The 23,708-nt window shown below is 39.6% G+C and overlaps 1 protein-coding gene across 1 annotated transcript in view; it reads right to left on the bottom strand.

Moving 5' to 3' along the window:
• LOC308420734 (sulfotransferase 1C2-like) overlaps positions 1-22,883 on the bottom strand; it is a gene marked incomplete at both ends in the record, with an annotated part of 28,666 nt that extends 5,783 nt beyond the window's left edge. The window contains 3 exons of the mRNA XM_080916920.1: positions 12,722-12,819; positions 22,261-22,386; positions 22,733-22,883. Coding sequence (XP_080773046.1) covers positions 12,722-12,819; positions 22,261-22,386; positions 22,733-22,883 — 375 coding nt within the window. The remainder of the gene's footprint in view (positions 1-12,721; positions 12,820-22,260; positions 22,387-22,732) is intronic.
• Positions 22,884-23,708: the final 825 nt, after the last annotated feature.

Below are 23,708 nucleotides of genomic sequence, written 5' to 3'. Positions count from 1 at the left end.
GAAGGTTATCTACAAGCATTCTCATCCTCATATGACTCTGGCAGAGCCTCTGAGGAGACATCCATATATAGTTTCTGCTATTAAACACTCTTGGCATCAGCAATAGTGCTTGTGTTTAGTGGCTGCATATGGGGTAGTTCCCCATGTGAGGCAGTCTCTGTAGATTTTCAATTCATTCTTCTTTATTTAACCTTTTATTTCCTCTCATGTGTGTTTTGTTCTCCTTTCTAAGAAGGACTGAGGTATCCACATTCTGATCATCCTTTTTGAACTTCATACGTTCTGTGGATGGTTTCTTGGGTATTTTGAGCTTTTGGGACTAGTATCCCCTTATAAGTGGGTACATACATTGACTGCTCTTTTGTGACTGGGTTACCTCACTCAATATGATAGCTTCAAGTTCCATCCATTTAGGAATTTCATAAAGTCATTGTTTTTAATAGCTTAGTAGTACTCCATTGGTATATGTGCCACAATTTATGTATCCATTCCTCTGTTGAAAGACATCTGGGTTCTTTCTAGATTCTAGTTATTACAAAGAAGGCTGCTATGAACATGGTTGAACATGTGTCCTTGTCAGATATTGGAGCTTCTTTTGGGTATATGCCCAGAAGTGGTATACCTGGGTCTTCTGGTAGTAATATGTACAATTTTCTGAGGAACTGCCAGATTGATTTCTAGAATGGTTGCACCTGTTTACAACCCCATCAAAAGTGGAGGAGTGTTCTTTTTTCTTCACATCTTTGTCAGCATCTGCTGTCACCTGAGTTTTTGAGCTTATCCATTTACCAGTGTGAGGTGGAAAATTAGGGTTGTTTTGATTTGCATTTCCCTGATGACTAGGGATATTGAGCATTACTTCAGGTGCTTTTCAACCATTCGGTATTCCTCAGTTGAGAAGTCTTTGTTTAGCTCTTTACCCCATTTTTTGATAGGATTATTTGGCTCTCTAGAGTCTAACTTCTTGAGTTTTTTGTATATATTGGATAGGAGCCCTCTATCAGATGTAGGATTGGAAAAGATCTTTTCACAATCTGTTGATTGCCATTTTGTCTGTTTGAAAGTATCCTTGGCCTTACTGAAGCTTTGCAATTTTATGAGGTCCCATTTGTTGATTCTTGATCTTAGAGAAATAGTCATTGGTGTTCTCTTCAGGAAAAATTTTCTCTGTGCCTGTGTGTTCTAAGCTCTTTCCCACTTTTTGTTTTATTAGTTTCAGTGTACCTGGTTTTATGTGGAGGTCTTTGATCAACTTGGATGTGAGCTTTATACAAGCAGCTAAGAAGGGATCAATTTGCATTCTTCTGCATGCTGATTGCTAATTGAACCAGTACTATTTGTTGAAGATGCTGTCCTTTTTTCATCGATTGTTTTTAGCTTCTTTGTCAAAGATCAAGTGACCATAGGTATGTGGGTTTATTTCTGGGTCTCAGATTCTATTCCATTGACCTACCTGCCTTTATCTGTACAATACCAGGCAGCTTTTATCAAAATTGATCTGTGATACAGCCTGAGATCAGAGATGGTGATTACCCCAAAGTTATTTCATTGTTGAGAACAGTTTTTGCTACCATAGGTTTTATTTTTTTTATTATTTCAAATGAATTTGCAAATTGCTCTTTCTAGCTCTATGAATAATTGAGTGGAATTTTGATGGGACTGCAGTGAATCTGTTGATTGCCTTAGGCAAAATGGATATATTTACTATATTTATCCTTCCAGTCAATGAGCATGGGAGATCTTTCCATCTTCTGAGTTCTTCTTCAATTTCCTTCTTTCCCGACTTGAAGTTCTTGTCCTACAAACCCTTCAATTGCTTGGCTATATAATATATAAATTATAAACAATATAATTTATATTATATATAAATATATAGTATATTTTATAATATATAATATATATTTTATAATATATTATAAATATAAATAATATATAAAATAAAGTATTTTATATTGTTTGTGAGTATTGTGAAGTGTGTCGATTCTGTAAATTCTATCTGAGCCTGTTTTTCCTTTGAGTAGAGAAAGGTTACTGATTTGGTTGAGTTAATTTTATATCCAGCCACATTGCTGGAGGAGTTTATCAGCTGTAAAGGTTCTCCTATTTAATTTTGACGTCACTTAAGTATATTATCATATCATCTACAAATAGTGATATCTTGACTCCTTTCTTTCTAATTTGTATCCCTTTGACCTCTTTTTTGCTATCTGATATCTCTGGCTAGTACTTCCAGCACTATATTGAATAGGTAGGGAGAGAGTAGACAGCCTTGTCTAGTCCCTGATTTCAGTGGGATTGCTTCAAGTTTCTCACCATTTTGTTTGATGTTGGCCATTGGTTTATTGTATATTACTTTTTTATGTTTAAGTATGAGCCTTGAATTCATGACCTTTCCAAGACTTTAACATGAAGGAGTGTTTAATTTGGAAAATGTTTTCTTAGCATCTGAATAGATGATCATGCGGTTTTCTTCTTTGACTTTTTTTTATATAGTGGATGACATGGATAGATTTTTATATATTGAATTATCCTTCATTCTTGGGATGAAGCCTACTTGTTTATGGTGAATGATCATTTTGATGTGTTCTTGGATTCAATTTGCAAGAATTTTACTGAGTATTTTTACACTAATATTCATGAGGGAAATTGTTCTAAAGCACTCTTTCTTTGTAGGGTTTTTCTGTGGTATTAAAATGAATGTAATAGTGGCTTTGAAGAATGAGTTCGGCAGTATTCCCTCTGTTTCTATTTTGTGGAATTGTTTGGAGAGTATTGGTATTAGGTATTCTATGAAGGTCTAATAGAATTCTGCAGTAAATCAATCGGGTCCTTGGCTTTTGGTGGGGGTCATTGAGAGGTTTTTGATGATTTCTTCTATTTCTACCTAATCCTGATTTGACTTTGCTCAATCAGGTATCTGTCTAGATAAATGTCCATTTCCTCTAGATTCTCTAGTTATTTTGAGTATAGGCTTTTGTATTAGGATATGATAATTTCTTGAATTTCCTTAGTTTCTGTTGTTATGTCTACACTTTCATTTCTGATTTTGTCAATTTGGATAGTCTCTCTGTGCCCTCTAGTTAGTCTGGCTAAGGGTTTATCAATCTTGTTGATTTTCTCAATGTATCAGCTCCTGGATTTGTTGATTTTTTGTATAGTTCTTTTTGTTTTAATTTGGTAGATTTTAGCTCTAAATTTGATTATTTCCTACAGTCTACTCCTATTGGGTATAGCTGCTTCTTTTTGTTCTAGATCTTTCAGCTGTGCTGTCAGGTTACTAGTGTATGCTCTTTTCAGTTTCTTTTTGGAGGCACTCAGAGCTATGAGTTTTCCTCTCTGCACTGCTTTCATTGTATCCCATAAGTTTGGGTATGTTGTGCCTTCATTTTTGTTAAATTCTAAAACGTCTTTGATTTCTTTTTTTATTTCATCCTTGACCAAGCGATCATTGAGTAGAGCATTGATTAGCTTCCATGTGTATGTGTGTTTTTTGTTGTTTGTGTTATTATTGAAGACCATCCTCAGTCCACAGTGATCTGATAGAATGCATGGGATTATACTGACCTTCTTGTATCTGTTGAGGCCTGTTTGGTGACTAACTATAAGGTCAATTTTGGAGAAGGTTCTGTGAGGTGCTAAGAAGAAGGTGTATTCTTTTGTTTTATGATGAAATTTTCTATAGATATCTGTTAAATCCATTTGGTTCATAACTTCTGTTAGTTTCACTGAGTCAGTGTTCAGGTTCTGTGCCCATGATCTTTCCATTGCTGAGAGTAAGGTGTTCAATCTCACTGTTATTGTGCATTGTGTAATATATGCTCTGTGCTTTAGTAGAGTTTTTTTTTTTTTTTTTTTTTTTTTTTTTTTTTTTTTTTTTAAGGAAATATGGGTGCCCTTGTGTTTGGTGCATAGATGTTCAGGATTGAGTTTCTCTTGATAGATTTTTTTCTTTGATGAACAAAAAGTGTCCTTCTTTTTTTCTATTAATTACTTTTGGTTAAAAATCTATTTTATTGAGGAACAGCAGAGATTTATGGACACAGGACTGGTGAGACTGCTCTGCAAGTAGCCGTGGAGCAGATATGTCTGTGTTGAGTGCACGGAAAGTGCACCCCCCCCCGATTGGTTCAGGGGAGCAGGAACCCTGCTTAGGGTCTCAGTTTCCATCCAGTCGGTACGTATGTGCAGAACAGGCACTCAGGCCATCTGCCACGAGGAACAGCTGAGATCCAGGGACACAGGCCAGGTACACAAAAGAGACAGGAACCAATCACTGACAAAAAGACCATGTATAATCACAGACAACAAGATAGCAAGAGGAAAGCAAAAGAACGTACCCAAGAAAAACCAAGACAACCTAGCAACACCAGAACCCAGCTCTCCCATCACGGCAAACAGCGGAATGCCAAACACTCTAGAAAATGAAGACTCAGACCCGAAATCATACCTTAAGATGATGATATGGATCCTTAAACAAGAACGGGAGGAAAAGCATAAAGAAATAGAAGCTTCTAAATAGGAAACAAGATAAACACTCAGAGAAATCAAAGCACTAGAGGAAAACAGAAGCAAAGAGATAAAGGAATTGAAAAAGGAGTTTAAAATGAAAATGGAAACAAAAAAGAAAACATAAAAGACAAACCTAGAGGTAGAAAACCTAAAAAAGAAATCAGGAGTCAAAGATGCAACCATCTCCAATAGACAAAAAGAGATGGACGAGAGGATCTCAGGGGCTGAAGACAACATTGAAAACATAGAAAAAAGAGTCAAAGAAGATGCAAAGATAAAAGCTCCTAACCCAAAATATCCAGGAGATCAAGGACACAATGAGACGACCAAACCTAAGAATAATAGGAATAGAAGAGGGTGAAGAATATCAACAAAGAGGTACAGTAAATATCATGAACAAAATTGTAGAAGAAAACTTCCCTACCCTTAAGAATAAAATGACCATGAGCATAAAAGAAGCCTATAGAAGTCCAAATAGGATGGACCAGAAAAGAAATTCCCCCCGACACATAATAGTCAAAACACCAAGTGCCCAAAGCAAAGAAAGAATACTAAAAGCAGTAAGAGTAAAAGTTCATGTAACATATCAAGGCAGACCAATCAGAATCACACCCGACTTCTCAACAGAAACTATGAAAGCTAGAAGACCCTGGGCAGACATCATGCAGACCCTAAGAGAACACAAGTGTCAGTACAAGCTGCTATACCCAGCAAAACTCTCAATCACCATAGATGGGTAGACCAAGATATTCCAAGACAAAACTAAATTTACACAATATCTGAACAAAAACCCAGCACTAAAATGAATTATATGTGGAAAACCCAATATAACAAGGGAAACTACATCCTAATAAAAACAAGAAAACTCCTAAGCAAGAAAACCAAAAGAAGAAAGACATACAGGCACAATTCTACCTGCAAAAGCAAAAATAGCAGGAAAAAGCAACCACAATTTTTTGATATCTGTTAACATAAATGGACACAATTTGCCAATAAAAAGATATGGGCTATCAGAGAAGATATATAAACAGAATCCAGCATTTTGCTGCATACAGGAAACTAATCTCAGAGACAAAGACAGACACTATCTCAGAGTAAATGTTGGAAAAAGAACTTCCAAGCAAATGGCCCCAAGAAGCAAGCTGGAGTGGCCATTCTAATATTGAGTAAAGTATATTTTCAACCAAAAGGTATCAAAAAATTTAAGGAATGACACTTTTTACTCATTACAGAGAAAATTTGTCAGGAGGGACTCTCAATCCTTAACATATATGCTCCAAATGCAAAAGCACCCATATTCATAAAAGAAACTGTACTAAAGTCCAAAAAATACATTGCACCCCACACAATAATAGTGGGAGAACTCAACATCCTACTCTCACCAATGAACAGATTATGGAAACAGAAACTGAACAAAGACACAGTATAACTAGCAGAGGTTATGAACCAATTGGAATTAATAGACATCTACAGAACATATCATCCTAAAACAAAAGAATACACCTTCTTCTCAGCACCTCACAGCACCTTTTCAAAAACTCACCATATAATTGGTCACAAAACACGCCTCAGTGGATATAAGAAGAGTGAAATACTTTCATGCATCCTATCAGATCACCATGGTCTAAGACTGGTCTTTAATAACATCACAGACAACAAAAAGCCCATATACACATAGAAACTATACAATGCTCTATTAAATGATAGCAGGGTCAAAGAAGAAATAAAGAATGAAATTAAGGATTTTCTAGAAATTAATACAAAAACACAGCATACCCTAACCTATGGGATGCAATGAAAACAGTACTGAGCGGAAAACTCATAGATCTGAGTGCTTCCAAAAAGAAACTGGAGAGAGCATACACAAGCAACTTGACAGCACAGTTGAAAGCTCTAGAACAACAAGAAGCAGATACACCCAAGAGAAGTAGACAGCAAAAAATAATCAAACTCAGAGCAGAAATTGACCAAATAGAAACAAAATAACCATTCAAAGAATCAACAAAACTAAAAGCTGGTTCTTTGAGAAAATTAACAAGATTGATAAATGCTTAGCCAGATTAACTAGAGGGCAAAGAGAGAGTATCCAAATTAAAAATATCAGAAATGAAAGTGGAGACATAATAATTGAAACTGAGGAAATTCAAGAAATCATCAGATCCTACTACAAAAGCCTACACTCAACAAGGCTGGAAATTTGGTGGAAATGGATGAATTCCTAGACAGATATCAGATACAAAAGTTAAACCAGACCAGATAAACCATCTAAATAATCCCATAACACCTAAAGAAATAGAAGCAGTCATCAAAAGCCTCCCAACCAAAAAAAGCCCAGATCCAGATGGGTTCATTGCATTATTTCATAAGACACTAATTGACGACCTAATTCCAATACTCTCCAAACTATTCCACAAAATAGAATCAGATGGAACACTACTTAACACATTTTTTTTTGAGGCAACAATAACCCTCATTTCCTAACCACATGAAAACTCTACAAGGAAAGAAAACTTCAGATCAATCTCACTTATGAACATTGATGCAAAAATACTCTACAAAATCCTTGCAAACTGAACCCAAGAACACATCAAAATGATCATTCACCATTATCAAGTAGGCTTCATCCCTGGGATGCAGGGATGGTTTAATATGTGGAAATCCATTAACATATTCCACCATATAAACCAACTTAAAGAAAACAAAACCACATGGTCATCTCACTGGATGCTGAGAAAGAATTTGACAAAATTCAATACCCCTTCATGTTAAATGACTTGGAAAGAACAGGAATCCAAGGCCCATACCTAAACATAATAAAAGCAATATACTGCAAAGCAATAGTCAACATCAAACTTAACGGTGAGAAACTTGTAATAATTCCACTAAAATCAGGGACTCGACAAGGCTGTCCACTCTCCCCCTACCTATTCTGCATAGTACTGGAAAATCCTGGCCGGTCAATTAGACAGCAAAAGGAAATAAAAGGGATAAAATTTGGAAAGGAAGAAGTAAAAACATCACTGCAGATGACATGATAGTGTGTGTAAGTGACCCCAAAAATTCCACCAGAGGACTTCTACAGTTAATAAACAAGTTCATCAAAGTGGCTGGATATAAAATTAACTCAAACAAATCAGGAGCCTTCCTCTACTCAAAGGAAAAACATTTGGATAAAGAAATCAGGGGAAAGATACCATTCACAATAATCACAAAAAATATGAAATACCTTGTTGTGACTTTAACTAAGCAAGTGAAGGACCTGTATGACAAGAACTTCAAATCTCTAAAGATGGAAATCAAAGAAGATCTCAGAAAATGGAAAGATCTCCCGTGCTCATGGATTGGAAGGATAAACATTGTAAAAATGGCCATCCTAACAAAAGCAATCTACAGATTCAATGCAATCCCCATCAAAATTCCAACCCAGTTTTTCATTTTGTTGGAAAGAGCAATGTGCAATTTCATCTGGAATAACAAAAGACCTAGAATAGCGAAATCCATCCTCAACAAGAAAACATGTGTGGGAATCACTATCCCTGACCTCAAGCTATATTAAAAGGCAGTTGTGCTAAAAACCTCATGGTACTGGTACATAGATAGGGACACGGATCATTGGAATAGAAAAGAAGATTCCAGAAATGAGCCCTCACATATATGGTCACTTGATTTTTTGACAAAGGAGCTGTAAACATTCAATGGAAAAAGGAAGGCTTCTTCAACAAATGGTGTTGGTTCAACTGGCACTCAGCATGCAGAAGAATGAAAATAGACCCTTTCTTATCTCCTTGTACAAAGCTCTAGTGCAAGTGGGTCAAAGATCTCCACATTAAACCAGGTACACTGAAATTATTAGAAGAGAAAGTAGGGAAAACCTTAGAACACAGGCACAGGAGAAAATTTCCTGAACAGAACACCAATTGGTCTTGCCCTAAGGTCAAATATCGAAAAATGGAACTTAATGAGTTTGCAAAGTTTTTTTAAGGCTAAGGACACTGTCAAGTAAACAAAATGGCAGCCAACAGATTGGGAAAAGATCTTTTCCAACCCCACATCAGATAGAGGCCTAATATCCAAGGTATACAAAGAAATCAAGAAGTCAGTCACCAGAGAATCAAACAACCCTATTAAAAATGGGGTACAGAGTTAAACAACAAGTTTTCAACTGAGGAATATCGAATGTGTAAGAAGCATCTATGGAAGTGCTTGACATCATAAGCCACCATGTAAATGCAAATCAAAACAACCCTGAGATTCCACCTCACCCAACCAGAATGGCTAAGATCAAAAATTCAGATAACGTTAGGTGCTGGCAAGGATGTGGAGAAAGAGAAGCACTTCTCCACTGTTGCTGGGGTTGTAAACTGGTACAACCACTCTGGAAATCTGTCTGGCGATACCTCAGAAAATTGGACATAGTACTACCTGAAGACCCAGTTATTCCACTTCTGGGCATGTACCCCAGAGAAGATCCCACATACAACACAGGCACATGCACTACAATGTTCATAGGAGCCCTATTTATAATAGCCAGAAACTGGAAAGTACCCAGATGTCATTCAGTAGATGAATGGATATTAAAATTGTGGTATATTTACACAATGGAGAACTACTCAGGTATCAGAAACAATGAGTTTATGAAATTCTTAGAAAATGGATTTATCTAGAGATATCATCCTGAGTGAGACAACCCAGTCACAAAAGAACAGACATAATATGCAGTCACTGATAATTGGATACTAACTTTAGAAAACTCTGAACACCCCAGAAAGAACTCACAGACTATAGGAAGTTCAAGAAAAAACAATGGCCTAAAAAATAACAAAATAAAAAGAAAGAAAATGAAAAATTATTTTGCTTAATCTTTACACTCCAAGAAAACTTTGACTATTTCCAAGTTACATCCTGTTTTTCAAGTACTTTATGCTCATTTTAACTAGTAAGATTTTAATGCATACTATCATACCTTTAAAAAAATCAAAATGTACTGACAAAATGTATTTGTGTACTTTTATGCAAAAATGCTTAAGACCTGTACATTTATCTTTGTTTTTTAAAATAAAGTTATTCAATTAAATAAATTTATATTATTTCATATTAGGTTGGGTATGCGAGCTTGTTTCTTGGAACCTCTTTTTGGAAAGTATTTTTTTACCAACCTTTTACTCTGAGATAGTGCTTTTTTTTTTTTTTTTTTTTTTTTTCTGAGATGAGGTTCCTGTATGCAGCAAAATGCTGAATCCTGTTTATGTATGCAGTCTGTGTCTTTTTATTGGGGCAAGTGAGTCCATTGATGTTAAGGTATATTAAGGAATAATGATTGCTTTTTTCTTGCTATTTTTGTTGTTAGGATTAGAGTTATGTTTGTGTGCTTTTTTCTTCTTTAGTGTTTATTGCAAGAGGATTAGTTTCTTTATTTTCCTAGGGTGATGTTTTCCTCTTTGTGGTATGGTTTTCCATTTTATATCCTTTGTAGGGCCGAATTTATGGATAGATATTGTGTAAATTTTTCTTTGTAGTGGAATATCTTGGTTTCTCCATCTATGGTGATTTAAAGTTTTGCTGGATATAGTAACCTGGGCTATAGCTTGTGTTCTCTTAGGGTATATATTATGTCGGTCTAGGATATTCTAGTTTTCATAGTCTCTGTTGAAAAGTCTGGTGCAATTCTGATCAGTCTGGCTTTATATGTTACCTGTCCTTTTTCCTCTTATTGCTTTTAGTGTTCTTTTCTTTTCTTTCTTTTATTTATTTATTTTTTTGAGCATTCGTTGTTTTGACTATTATGTGTCAGAAAGAATTTCTTTTCTGGTCCTATCTATTTAAGCTTCTGTAGACTTCATGTATATTTGTGTCATCTCATTTTTTAGGTTAGGGAAGTTTTCTTCTATGATTTTGTTGAAGATATTTACTGGGCCTTTCATTTGGGTCTTTACTCTCTTCTACACCTATTATCCTTAGGTTTGGTCTTCTCATTGTGTCCTGGATTTCCTGGATGTTTTGAGTTAGAATCTTTTTGATGTTAGCATTTTCTCTGTCTGTTGTTTCAATGATTTCTATGGTGTCTTTTGCTCCTGAGATTCACTCTTCCATCTCTTGTACTCTGTTGGTGATGTTTGCATCTATGACTCTCGATTTCTTTCCTAGGTTTTCCAACTTCAGGATTGTCTCATTTTTGTGATTTCCTCATTGTTTCTATTTCTGTTTCCAGTTCCTTCACCTGGTTGTTTGTGCTTTCATGTAGCTCTTTAGGTGATTTTTGTGTTTTTTGTAATTCCCCCTTAAGGGTTTCAACTTGTTTTCATGTTTTCTTCTGGCTTTCCTAAACTTCTTTAAGTGTGTTATTTAAGCGCTTCTCAAGAATATCCATCATCACCCAAAGTACAATTTTAAGTCTAAATCTTGTTTTTATGGTAAGTTGGGATATCCACTATATACAGTCATGGGAGAACTGGCTTCTGATGTTGCTACTTTATCTTGGTTTCCATTTCTTAGAGTCTTGTGCTTGCCTCTTGCCATCTTGTTATAGGTAATGCTAGGTGATCTTCTCTCTTGCTGGAGCTTGTCTCTCTTATGGGTCTGTGGGACCATGGTCTCCAGGGGCTTATTGTTCCTAGGTGTTCAGCTCTCTGGGTAGGCTGTGAGTTCTGATGGCAGTGCCCAGTTCTGTTGCAGCTAGGCTAGGTCTGGCGTAGGCTGGAAATGTGCACTCCCAAGCAATACTACCACTTGCTCCATAGAGTTCTAAATAGCTTCTCCCAGGATAGACAGTGGGGATGGAACATTAACTCACCTCTCTGGTCAGGAGTGAGAAGCCCCCTGCAGCTATTCTGAGCTCCCAGCCACCTGTGGGCAAGTTGCAGGTCCTGACGAAACTGGGCTGGGTGTCTGTTCTTTTTCATTGGCTTGCTATATATACTTAATTAACTCACTTATTCAAAACTGAAAATATACCCATCAAGGATTATTCACAGAGCTCAACTCTTCCACATATGTATACATAGAGGATGCTGGCACACGGCACCTATGCTCTCTCCTCATTCTCCTGTCTCCTTGTGTTTAGGCTCTGTTCCGGTCCCTGTGCAAACATCAAAGCTAATTATACAGGGCATCAAATACCACTGCACATCTCTATGCCTTTCTTAATTTTATTCCAGTTTTATCTTTTGTAACTTAGGCATTTTCTCAACTTATTAGATCTCAGTTGGACAACATCAAGAGGTATTTTTCAGTGGTTTCATGATAGCTGGTTTCAGTAATGCCAGAAATAGAATTGGGATTTTTCAACCAGTTTTGTGGAAAATTGACTGGTCATTTGATCATGGCTTTCCCAACTATACTCATGCTATCTAGAAATATTTTAGTCCTTTTTAAATATTCCTTAAAATGTTATTATGTAATGATTTTTATTATATTGATATTTCACCTGCTTACATGAACATGCCTCATGCACATGCTGTCCCCAAAGAAACCAGAAGAGGACATCATATCTCCTAGAACTGAAGTTTCAGACAGTTGTGAACTAGGATCTGAACCCGTGTCCTCTAGAACAGTCAATGCTCTTAATTACTGAGACATTTCTCCACTCCCTTTTTGTCTTTTTTTTTTCCACTAATTTTCACATAGAAAAAGAGTATCCTTAGTAAAGCTATTACCACATCCTGAGCTCTAGGCTCCACCCACTACATGGTTTCTCTACCCTTGGTATATCCATGGTATACTCCTACCATGGTCTTGCACCCTCAGTGTGTCAGAAACACAATAGACCAGACACTAGGATACATGACATAATCCTCTAAAGAATGAAACTGGTCTGGAGGCTTCTGAGGCTCTATACAAGCCTCCCCTGTGGTTTCACTGGGATTTACCCTTTGGACATCAGTCCTTTGCAGTTGATCTGCTCAGTCTTTTTGTGCTCCACTCCATAAGCTGTCCTATAGGCTACAGCCTATGGTGCCTGCTCCACACTCCCGGTCTGCTTCACTGAAGAACAGATGATCTCCAACACCTCAGTCTGGCCTCTGCCTCCGTATCATATTTGAAAGCATCCAGGGAAGCACACTAAGTCTAGCCTGGTATTTGACTTTACTGCAGAGTATTAGGTCTCAGAGGTACGAGGTAGATAATGCTGAGGAACATATTCTCTTCCAGACTCTGGAGGCCTGGATCTCTGCTCTTCTTGCTCCAATCCCCATGGACAGTGCTGCTGTCTTACCTTACAGTTGTTTGTCCAGAAAGATGGTGGCAGCAGCTGGGTGGGAAGATGGGTCCTTAATATCCTTGGAGCTGGCATCTCATTGGCTTTGTCCACACCTGTAACACAAATCAGGAGATGACTACACAGTATGTCCAGCACGTGAGCATATCCACTCCAGGTGATGCTCAGAGGACCCATCATCCACACATGAATTCTACTTTTGTCTTTGGGGGTTGGTGGGAGCTTTAGAAGGATTATTGTTTTTTTTGTGTGTTTGTAGGCGTACATAGCTTAAGACCTGAATGTGAGCTTTGATTGAATTTACGGTCAGTTTGCAGAAGTTGAAATGGAAGCTTAAATAAGTGTGTTTATTTTTTTATTAAGGAAATCCAAACAGGACTGCTTCTCAGCTCATGACCCCTGAAGTAGCCTTCTTCTTTTGTAAAAGGAATAGCTGGCCCAATTCATTGGGTCCTCCAATTCTAGTTGAATGACAGTCTCTATTCTTATTTCTTTAAGATGAATCTGAAGCCCATGCTTCCAGACCCAAGGAGTTCAGTGGCACCACATCCTACACCTGTGTAGTCTGTTCATCCTCAACTAGATGTACCCCACAATGCCTCACTGGAGCTCTACAATACTCTTACATATGCTCCTCCTTTTCCTTATCCTTTCTTTTCTTCTCTTCCTTCTCTTCTTCCTCCTCCTACTATTGTATAGGAATCAGATATAGCCCGAGTTAATGAAATGAACCCACTTGCTTGGAGACCTATATGAATGGAATGCTTACTTTTTCCATGTTGCTTGTATTCTCATCAGAGCCCTTACATTCTGCCATGTATCTGTATGTCTGTGGGGTTAAGGATTCTCCTAACAAGACTTTTATCTCTAAATAAACTTCTCTCTGTGTTCCTCTCAAGTCCCAAACCTGAAGTCGTTTTATGGGAACATCAAGGAACGTACTTTATCATTTTGAAAATGATGAGCTTGAAGCTGAGAATTTATATATTGAGTAAGTCAAAAACAAAGAACAGGCTCCTTCACTCACCTTCCAGCTGTATCCAAACTTTCTGGTTATGTCCAGTGAGGTTTCTTCTATACTATCCTTTCTGATACATGATTTATAATTTTTGCACTTTTATTTATAACCCTTCTAGAAACTTGCTTTGTGAGCCATTGAGTTAAATTGGGGTGAGGGGAAATAAAGATATTCCAGACAGCCTCTAAAGTCTTTCCTTTAATTTAGGAATCAGAGTTTTCAAGTAATACCAGTGGGGAGCTAAAAGAATTAGTCCTGAGTTGCTGCACAGATTGGCATCAAATCATACAATTAGGTGACACATTTAAATCTGGATTCTGATCCACAGAAAATAGTAAAGATTCTCTTACACAAATAATCAGAAAGCCTGTCACACAAGGAGCAGAGGCATTTATTAAAACTTGAAGTATGACTGATAATAAGTGACATTTAACTAAACATGTGCAGCAGGAGGTCATGCTGTGAAGTGTTCCTCCAGGTTTCCAAAAGGCTTAAGTACAGCACATAGGCAGCCCAATGTGGAATTAGACTAAATAGAAAAGGTGAGCAGAGCATTAGCTTCCTGACTGTGGATACAATGTACTGCCTCAAGCTTCTTGACAGATTCATATTGTGAGCTGAAATTTGAACCTCAAGCCAGAAAATCTCTAAAATGCTGTAAGCAAAGCTTAATTGACCATTCTGATGGGAATTTGGAAGATCAGAACTGCCTAGGAAAGAGTAGACTGCGGAGGCTCAGCTAAGAAAATTTAGGAAGTGCTGTATTGAGAGCTGGGTTAGAGGTTATTATATTTTGATGAAGAATTTGTCAACATACTGCTCATGTCCTAAGAATCTGAGTGAGGTTGAATTCACAAATAAGGGCTAAGGAAATATCAAGACTAGATACTGTCCTGTTATTTCCATTGCCCGCGGCTGTTTTTCAGTTCCACAGTGAAAGTAGGCAAATAAGAAAAGTAATGAGGGCAACCTGCGGCAGAGTTGAGGAGGAGCCACAGTTGGTCGCACCTCTGCCTCCCCGTGCGCCCTAAGGCCCCTGGCGAGGAATCCTTGGGCCCACGTGGTTTAGAATCAGGAGAAGAAGGGTAACTTCCCTAAACAGCAGTGGTGTGACAAAGCAGGCAGCTGTGGGAGTGGTTGGCTCACGAGCCCCCTGGTGGGCGACTTCCCACCTGCCAATAGCCGGGACCCAAAGGGCAGCCCAGAGACCCTATGGGTGAGGGGGCAGATGCTTACAGGAAGAAGGGCTCAACTGAACATGCAACTAGAGACTGCCACAGGAGGAGCTACAAGCTTTTTGGCCAATAAGCGCAGCTTCCTCGTTGTCATCTGTTTCCAGGGAGACAAGTACCTTTCCAACCCCGGACTTCTTGGCGGGTATTCTCATCCTGAGATCCATCCACATGGACCCTGAGAACATCTCTGTCTTCATTCAGATGGGGGGGGGGCAGCCGCGAGTTCGACTTGAGCTTCTGATCCGCAGAAAAGCAAGCACTGTTTCTCTGTCTCTATGAGGAGAAGGGAGAGCTGGAGAGACTGCTGGGAGAACTTTGGTTTTGGGGGCGGGGCAAGTTCAGCTTGCAGACCCTCTTTATCCTCTTCTGGAACCAGACAGTGGACATTGAGAACATTGTGACCTGGGTCACGTGCCACTGCAACCTGCTGGCCATTTCTGTGAAAGTGATCAACAGACTTGGGATCTGGACCTGGAGTACAATTTCGAGATCAAGCTGTTCCAGGAGGAGGATTGAGTGAGGCATTTGCTCAGGTCTTCTTCTTGAGAGTGGAGAGGGGCTATAGATAGATGGTACAAGGGGCAGCCCAAGAAGTGCTTTGAGTGTGGTTCCTAGACCCACATGAGCAGTACCTGCCTGGAGGACAGGTGTTTCACGTGCAGAGAAAAGGACTGGAATCCAGCCTTAACTACTGGGAGACTGCTGTGAATGAGACAGGAGATCAGAGATCAATGCAAAAGCAAGAGGTTTATTAGTCCTGCATGCTGGGGTTGGTGTATATCCAGAGGAGAGGCGACCCTGAGTTATTAATTACTACAGTTTTTTTGATACACTTTGTAAATGGTGAGCTACAGCGATGGTGATTAGGCAAGCAAGTACTGGTGGGTTTAGTTGACTTTTAAGGCAATTGGCTGATTGGGCTGCATTTCAGGGCCCTTGTCCTACATTCTCCAAGCTGCTGCTAGATAAAGATGGGACACTTCTTCCTGGAAAGAAGGGCTGCTTCCCTGGAGACATTCCTGAAACTGTGGCTAGATAAGATTGAAGCATTCCTTCCTGGAGGGGAGGGGTTACTCAGAGCCTTGAGGCTGGTGGAAAATTATGAGCCTTTTTTTTTTTTTCTCTTTTATTTTCCCCTTTTCTTGGAAGTGTTTCTATCATGAAATCACTCAGCATCTTCAGCCATGGCAGCCTGGGTTCTTCCATCTGGAGGGCAAATGTAAATGGGGGTTGCTCATAGGTGATTCTTTCCTGTAGGAAATGTACATCTTATTGCCACCCACCAAACCAGAGCCCTCTTTCTCACATATGGGCAGTTTGCTTCTGTCAGAACTCTACTGGTGGATGAGGATGTACGATGAATCATGTCCTGTCACCAGCTAGACAGGTCAAAAGTGAGCTTGTGCCTTCAGGTGTTAAGGGCACTTAATGGAGGCCTCAGGGAGGCAATCTCATCTCCAGTTTCAGTGGAAACCGTAGTCCAGGTTTGACTGACAGCACATGGGGGCAGCTGGGTTCCCCTTGGAATGGGGCATCTGTAGGATTCACATGGGACCCATGCACCCAGGCTGCAATATCATCCCCCTTGAGGGCTGTAGAAGTAGTTGCCAGCACCAGGAAGGGTCTCTTCTACCAGGTTTCAGCAACTGCCTGATGCCTCCGGACACAGACCCAGTCACTAGTGTAGAAACAGTGAGGGGTCTCTGGTGTTCTTGGAGCATATAAGTCAGACAGTTTGGGCCAATTCTTATATAGTGTTGACTGACAGGCTTGGATCCTCGAGAACAGATTTCTTTTAGTGAGTTGGGATACCTCCACGGAGGACCCAGTGGACACCTAGTGAGTTGGGGTACTAAACAGGATCTCTAAAGGGTTCGGGTTAAATGGTAGGGGGTTGTTCTGGGCTTGGAACAGGGCCAGGGGAATAAGCATCACCCAGTCAGCATCAGGCTCCAAGGTCAGTTTAGTTAAGGTCTCTTTTAGTGTCTCTCTACCTGTCCTGAGATCTGGGAATGGTATGCGCAATGGTGCTTCTAATTAGTTCCCAGTATCCCAGTATCTTTGCCAGTCCCTGCCTTACCTTAGAAAGAAAAGCAGGACCGTTGTCCGATCTAATTACCTTGTGCGCTCTGAACCTTAGGAAAATTTCTTTTAATATCTTCTTGGCTACCATAGTAGCTGTTTCCTGTTTGGTGGCAAAAGCCTCAGTCCAGCTGGAGAAATCATTTATAAACACTAGGAGGTATTTGTAACTATATTTTCCTGACTGAAGTTCTGTGAAATCCACCTCTCCGTATATCTCAATACAGCTCTCATGCCCTGTTTGCTGTTGGCTGCATAAGCATTTACTTGCTGACATACCTTACATTGTTCTACTATATCTCTGGCTAAAAACCTAAGGTTCATTACATATACCTTAAATTTCTTGATTGCTTGGATGAGCTTTTCAGGCCCTAAAAGAGTTTATTTGTGTATTTGGCCAAGTGAGTCTGTTGCTTGTTCTCTGAGGAGTATAGTTTTCTTTTCTTGAGTGTACCATTGTCTTTCCTATTCTAAGTAGTAGTTGGTGAGGTGGTTAACAATTTGGGCCTTTTCTTCTGTTTTATATTCTAAGTGAGGCCATCCCCTAGTATAATCTCATTTTATAGAAAGTGTCTCTTGCAGGCCCATAACTGGGATAGGCTCTTGCAAAGCCACTTCGAGCCACTTCGAGCCACCTGATCTACCTTGTTATTGCCCAAAGCCATCGAGTCTCTTCCTTTCTGATGTCCTGGGCAATGAATGATACTCACAGTTGTTGGATTCCTCGGGTCATCTATGAGATCTAAGATCTTCTGTTTGATTTTTATTTCTTTCCTCTCTGATGTGAGCAGTCTTCTCTCTTGGCATATAGCCCCATAGATGTGGGCTTTGGCAAAGACATACCTGCTATCTCTGTGGATGGTCTTGCTAGCTCCAAGTTTTAAGACTCTGGTGAGAGAAATTATCTCTGCTTTCTGTGCTGACATGTCTGAGGTAGAGGTTCAGCCCAGATGACATTTGTGCAATGTACCACAGCAGCACCCACTTGCCTCTAACTTTCATCAAGAAAACAGCGTCTGTCTGTAAACCAGGTAGCCTCATCTCCAGGCAGGGGTTGGAAGAAGAGGTCTTTCCTTCACCTATGGCCTTCTTCCAGTATTTCTTGATACTTTTGCTGTGGTGTCTTGAGGTTGGAATAAGGCAGCAAGGTGTTCGAATTGAGCCCAACCAGTAGAGAATCTAATTCACATCAGCTGACAGGTGGTCCCATCCTCTGGATCTTTCTATTTAAAGAAGAAGTGTTCTTGACTTTGGGGTGTCAAGGTCAGGCAGAAGAAAGCATTATTCAAGTCTAAGACTGTGTATCAAATTCTGGAAAGTGAATCAACATTACCATTAGTGCCTGACTTGTAAACTAGCAGGAGCAGTGTGTTGTAGCCCAAACATAATAAACAACACCCCAAGCTAGAGGAGGCTGGAGATGTGTGCCTTAATTTTTTTTGTGCCTTTCCTGACATCAGATACTGGTGCACCAAGACAGAATCAGCCTGAGTCTTAAGCTCCATCTATACAGGGACCTGTAGACATGCATGACCTAGCCTTGTTGTTTTAGCCCAAGCAAAAGGAAACTTTTCCAGCCACTAATCGATATCCTCTGTCTTTTGGGTGTTGGTCTCAAACAATTAGTTTTTTCCTCCAGCCTAGTAGTAAGGACTGGAACAGGTTCTCCAGCAGGTCTCTTCAATTGAGGGCCCTTAGGAAGGAAGTAGATTTGAGCCCCCATCTTGGAGAGAAAGTCTGGCCTCAACAGAGGGTAGTGTCTAAGTCAGGGTTTCTATTCCTGCAAAAAACATCACAACCGACCATGAAGCAAGTTGTGGAGGAAAGGGTTTATTTTCTTTACACTTCCACATTGTTGTTTATCAGCAAAGGAAGTCAGGACTGGAACTCAAGCAAGTCAGGAAGCAGGAGCTGATGCAGAGGTGATGGAGGAATGCTGCTTACTGGCTTGCTTCTCTAGCCTTGGTCAGCCTGCTTTCTTATAGAACCTAAGACTATCAGCCCAGGGATGGCACCACTCACAATGGACTGCACCCCCATCACTATTTGAGAAAATGCCTTACAGCTGGATCTCATGGAGGCACTTCCACAACTGAGACTCCTTTCTCTGTGATAACTCCAGTTTGTGTCAAATTGACACAAAACCAGCCAGTACAGTTAGGGAAAGTCTGAGAAGACCATAAATGATTGGGATACCCGGACAATCCCTAGGTTCATTGTTCATTGGATAGTCCATGAATACATTTTGGTGTCAGTGGCCATCAACTTGGAGGAGGACAGAGTGTTGAGCCCTGGTGTCTACCAAGAATTGGGTGAGTTTTGCTCTATTCTCAGTTACCCTGGGTTTGGGGAGGAGTTCTGAAATCCATCCTCCCTAGTTTCTCTCTTCCCAGGGTTACATCTTCACTGTTTGAAGCACCTTTTCCAAGGCCTGGGATTTCTCACCCCGGCTTCCATTTGTTAGGGCGCTCATGAGCCCAGTGATCGCTCTCCTTGCAAAATACACACTGGTCGTCTTCAAAGGGTTTTCTGTCTCTCTTTGGTCAGAGTCTCTTTTGTCTGTTTTCCCTAACTACTATAGCTAAGATTCTTTGTAAATATTTTTTCTTTTCGCCTTTTTTTCTAGTTTTTAAAATTATTTTTACTCCTTTTCCTCTGTCTTCTTGTTATGGTAGACTCTCAGCAACCTGTATTAAATCCCTCAGTGATTTATCCTGTAGTCCCTCTAGTCTCTGAGGGTTTTTGCCTGATGTCTCTACTAGCCTGGTCTGTAAAAAGCCATAGTCACAGTAGCTTTGAGCTCCTCCCTGCTGTGGTCTTAGGTGTATACTGACAAAATGTCTCTATGAGCTGCTCTAGAAAGGCTGAGGGTGACTCCTCTGGTCCCTGTTTAACCTCACGCATCTTGGTCAAATTTGTGGGTCATCCTGTGACCCCCTTGAGACCTGCCAATGGAGCCTGGTGGTAGACCTTCAGGTGCTCGTTACCTTTTGCTGCCTTAAAGTCTCAGCCAGGTCTAGTCAGGGGAATTCTGCTGTCTCTGACAGCTTGCCCTGCTGCTTGGGAGCTAAGGAAGGAAGGGACCGAGCAGCACACTCCAGGCTGCCTGCATTCGCCCTTGGAATGCCTCATCTTAAATGTTCCAGGGCTGCTCCTTCAGCTGTCACTGTCACAAATGAGAAATAGGTCTCCTCAGTAAAGAAACTTACCAGATGCCCACATTTGCACATCTGCCTCAGCCACTAGGTGTCCCAGAGAAGCTTATCCATAATATGTAACCTCTGACTCTCAGGAGAAAGGTGGTTTTAACCCAGAATCATGAGTGAGCTATAAGCTAGAAAATGTTCTTGGGGGAAACAGGCCAAGACATGGCCTGGGTCACTTAAGTATTACAAGTCAAAATGAAAGGAGGTAAACTCTGCTTTATTCAGCTGTTGTCTTCTCTTTGCTGTTTTGCTATTTCCTTGTGTCTTAGAATGTATAATCAATTGTTAAGATTTGTTCTGAATAGATATTTATCTTTTCTATAAACAAAAGAAAGAAAAGTAATGAGAAATGTGCAGTTTGGCAAGGAAAGAAGCATGACTTGATTAAAGTTTCAGAGAAAGCAGAATAGAAGTGGCTGCTAAAAGAGTTGCTTTGTTAAAGAGACATACCCCAGGGACCAGAGTAAAGAGACATTGCAAGACAGAGAGGCTGTGCTGACAGTTGAACTTTCTGATCCTTGCAGCTGTGTCCAGTGACCGCTGTGGAAATGAGGCTGATAATTCTGGCCTTCAGAAGGTCAGAACACAGAGCATAAACCTGTGCTTGTCTGGAAAATGAAACATTTGTCATATTAAGAAAAAGATGCAAGAATAAAAATCTATTTACTGGTAGAGGGTGTCTGGGAAATTTTTTTTTTGTGTCTCCATTGGCTATGATCATTTTCCTTGAGAGTGAGAAATCACACACTGTCCTTTCATTACCTCTATGATCTTTAAATCACAGTTTTATTACTGCCATAGTCTTCATATCTCAATATCCAATGGATCTAGAAATTAATCTACTATGGAAAGGAAATGCTCTAAGTCGGTTCAAGAGAAAGGAAAAAACAAATTCTATGAAGGAGGGTTAACAAAGACAACCTAGAAGATTACACTGCCCCAAGTCACAGTTAGGATATTCTGCGTTGGATTAGACACCCTACAGAGGTGTCACAGCATGACTAGACAAGGCATGGGACTACATAGCAAGTGGCCACCTACATAGTGAGGGACTTCTAGAGATAAGAGAGCTAGACAGACAGAAGAAAATATGACATGAAGACATTTTCTAGAATGGGTTAACAGTTTCTAAGTATATCTAATCAGGATCTTCCTGATTGGAGACATTTGGAAGAGTTTATTAGAGGCTGTCCATGACTTTCCCATGAGTATCATATTTAACATGAGAATGGTCCTGCCGTCCCCTCACATCTCTAGTTGCTAGAGTTCCAAAGTTTCTGTTAATACAGCTCTGCAATGTGATAAGTGAAGATAGGTCTCCCATCCTTGTTTATGTCTTCTGGTTGTTCTTGTGAACTTTTCCGATGTATGAAACAAACAAACAAACAAACAAACAAAAAACAAACAATCTAGTTAACTTTATGTGAAAAAAAATAGCTTTTCAAATGAGCACAAGTAACTCCCTCATCAATGTTTGTGGTGTGTGTGTGTGTGTGTGTGTGTGTTGAGCCATTATACACTATCCAGAAAGTACTTGGTTATAATAGGGTAAAATACTGAAAGCTGAGGGGTATAAGCTGCTGCTGGGTAAAGTTTTGTACCTTCTTGTATTCTGCAATTATACATGACTAGATCAAAATTATAATGAGAAAATAAGGCACATTCATGTACATATTTATTCTTTGTTGAATCATATTTGGTTAAAAGAGATGGATCTGAAAAGAGTGGCACATGCCTTTAACCCAACACTTAGAAGTTTGAGGCAGGTGGTTTCCAGCTATTCTATATAATGAGTACCAGGGCAGGCAGATTCATATAGAAAGTTCCTGTTTTAAGAAACAAAGAATGAGTCTTATATGGAGAGAAGGAGATAGGCAAGAGAAGAAAGAAAAAGAGAAGGAGGAGAAGGAGGAGAAGGAGGGGAAAGAGGAGAAGATAAAGAGGCAAGAACAGAGATGACAGGAGAGGATCACAGAGAAAATCAGGGACTTTTACCTGATGGCTGGGGTGGCCGTGCCCACTCAATATAAGGGGGGCGGTGTTGAATGATGTCTTGCTGGCACTTCTTTACACCCCCATTCTTCTCAATCATGTCCACTATTTCTTGGATCCATGTTGTGCCTGAGAAGCCAGGAGAGACTGAGTCAGAAACCTATTATTCTTGAAGCATACTGATGAAGGGGTGTGGATGCAGATGTTGACTTCACCTTCCACTCTGTCCAGGATCCTGTTTGCTAAGAAGACTTTGGATCACTGTGAAAGGTAGGTTATCAGAGACATATTTCAACTCTTCCCAAGAAAAATGAAGAAGTGAGTAAGCTTAATAAAACCCAGGGATAAAGACATTTGAGGAGCCTTTTATCATGAAACAGAAAGGGGCAGGTTCCCATTGCAGTGAACTCTAACAGAGGTGAGGAGTTCAGATACCTCAGAGGGTAAGGCCCGGGCTATTACTCTACCAGGTTACCTGATTTGGGGTAAGTACAAATGAAGAGGTCATCTGGCTTGGCCTTGAAGGTCTGAATCTGCCTCCAGTTGTCCACGGTTGGAGCCTGCAGTGGGATCCCTGCTACCTCCTTCAGTTTTGTTTGTTTGTTTAGTTCTGTAGTCATAGCCATGATGCCTAAGGTTGGAGGGTCCAGTTGCTGTGAGAAGAGAACAGAATGAAAAGTTTAAAAACTGTGATAATGCATACATGACATAAGAATGACTGTTAACTATCATTACTGAGTAGCCCAATGACATTAACATTCCCACTGCTGTATGCCCATCATCACCTGAAATCTTTTCACTTCCTTAGGTACCCCATAATGCTAAAGCTTGGTTCCCTGGTCCCTGGCTACCAATATTTTGCTTTCTATCTACTTAAACTCTATATGCTTTAGAGAAATAAATCCTTTTTGTCCTTTTGTGAGTGGTTTGTTTTATGTAGTTGAATATTCTTAAGGATCAGCTGTATTGTGGCATGCCATCATAGAATTTCTTCCTAATCAATGCTTGTATTGTGATTTGTTTATCCATTTCCTTGTCCATAGGCACTCGGAGTGCCCTTTCAGCTATTGTGCCATAATAATAATAAATATCTCAGCTCCCATGTTCATATTTTTTGGTTCATAACTCAAAGCAAACCTGCAAAATGATGAATTCACATTTCTGAGAAGTTGTCATAGCACTGTTCTACAGTGGCTGTAGAGGTATTTAATTTATTATTAATTGTATTTAAGAGGTCTACTAGCAGTGCAAAGTAATCCCTAATTGTCACTCACATGTAATGTATCTGGCTTAAATATCTATCCAAATAGATTTGTTTTGCTTTTCCTTCATGACTAATGGTGACTATCTTCTCATGTGTTTACAGTCTACTTAATGTATTTTTCAGAGAGAAGCATATTTTTGTACTGAGTGTTGATAGTTGTTATACTGAGAAACCTGTAAATATACAA

The sequence above is a fragment of the Micromys minutus genome, assembly GCF_963924665.1.
Source record: "Micromys minutus genome assembly, chromosome: 5".
Taxonomy (NCBI): Eukaryota; Metazoa; Chordata; class Mammalia; order Rodentia; family Muridae; genus Micromys; species Micromys minutus.
The sequence above is the reverse complement of the archived record's forward strand: the minus strand, read 5'-3'. Positions and strand labels throughout refer to the sequence as shown.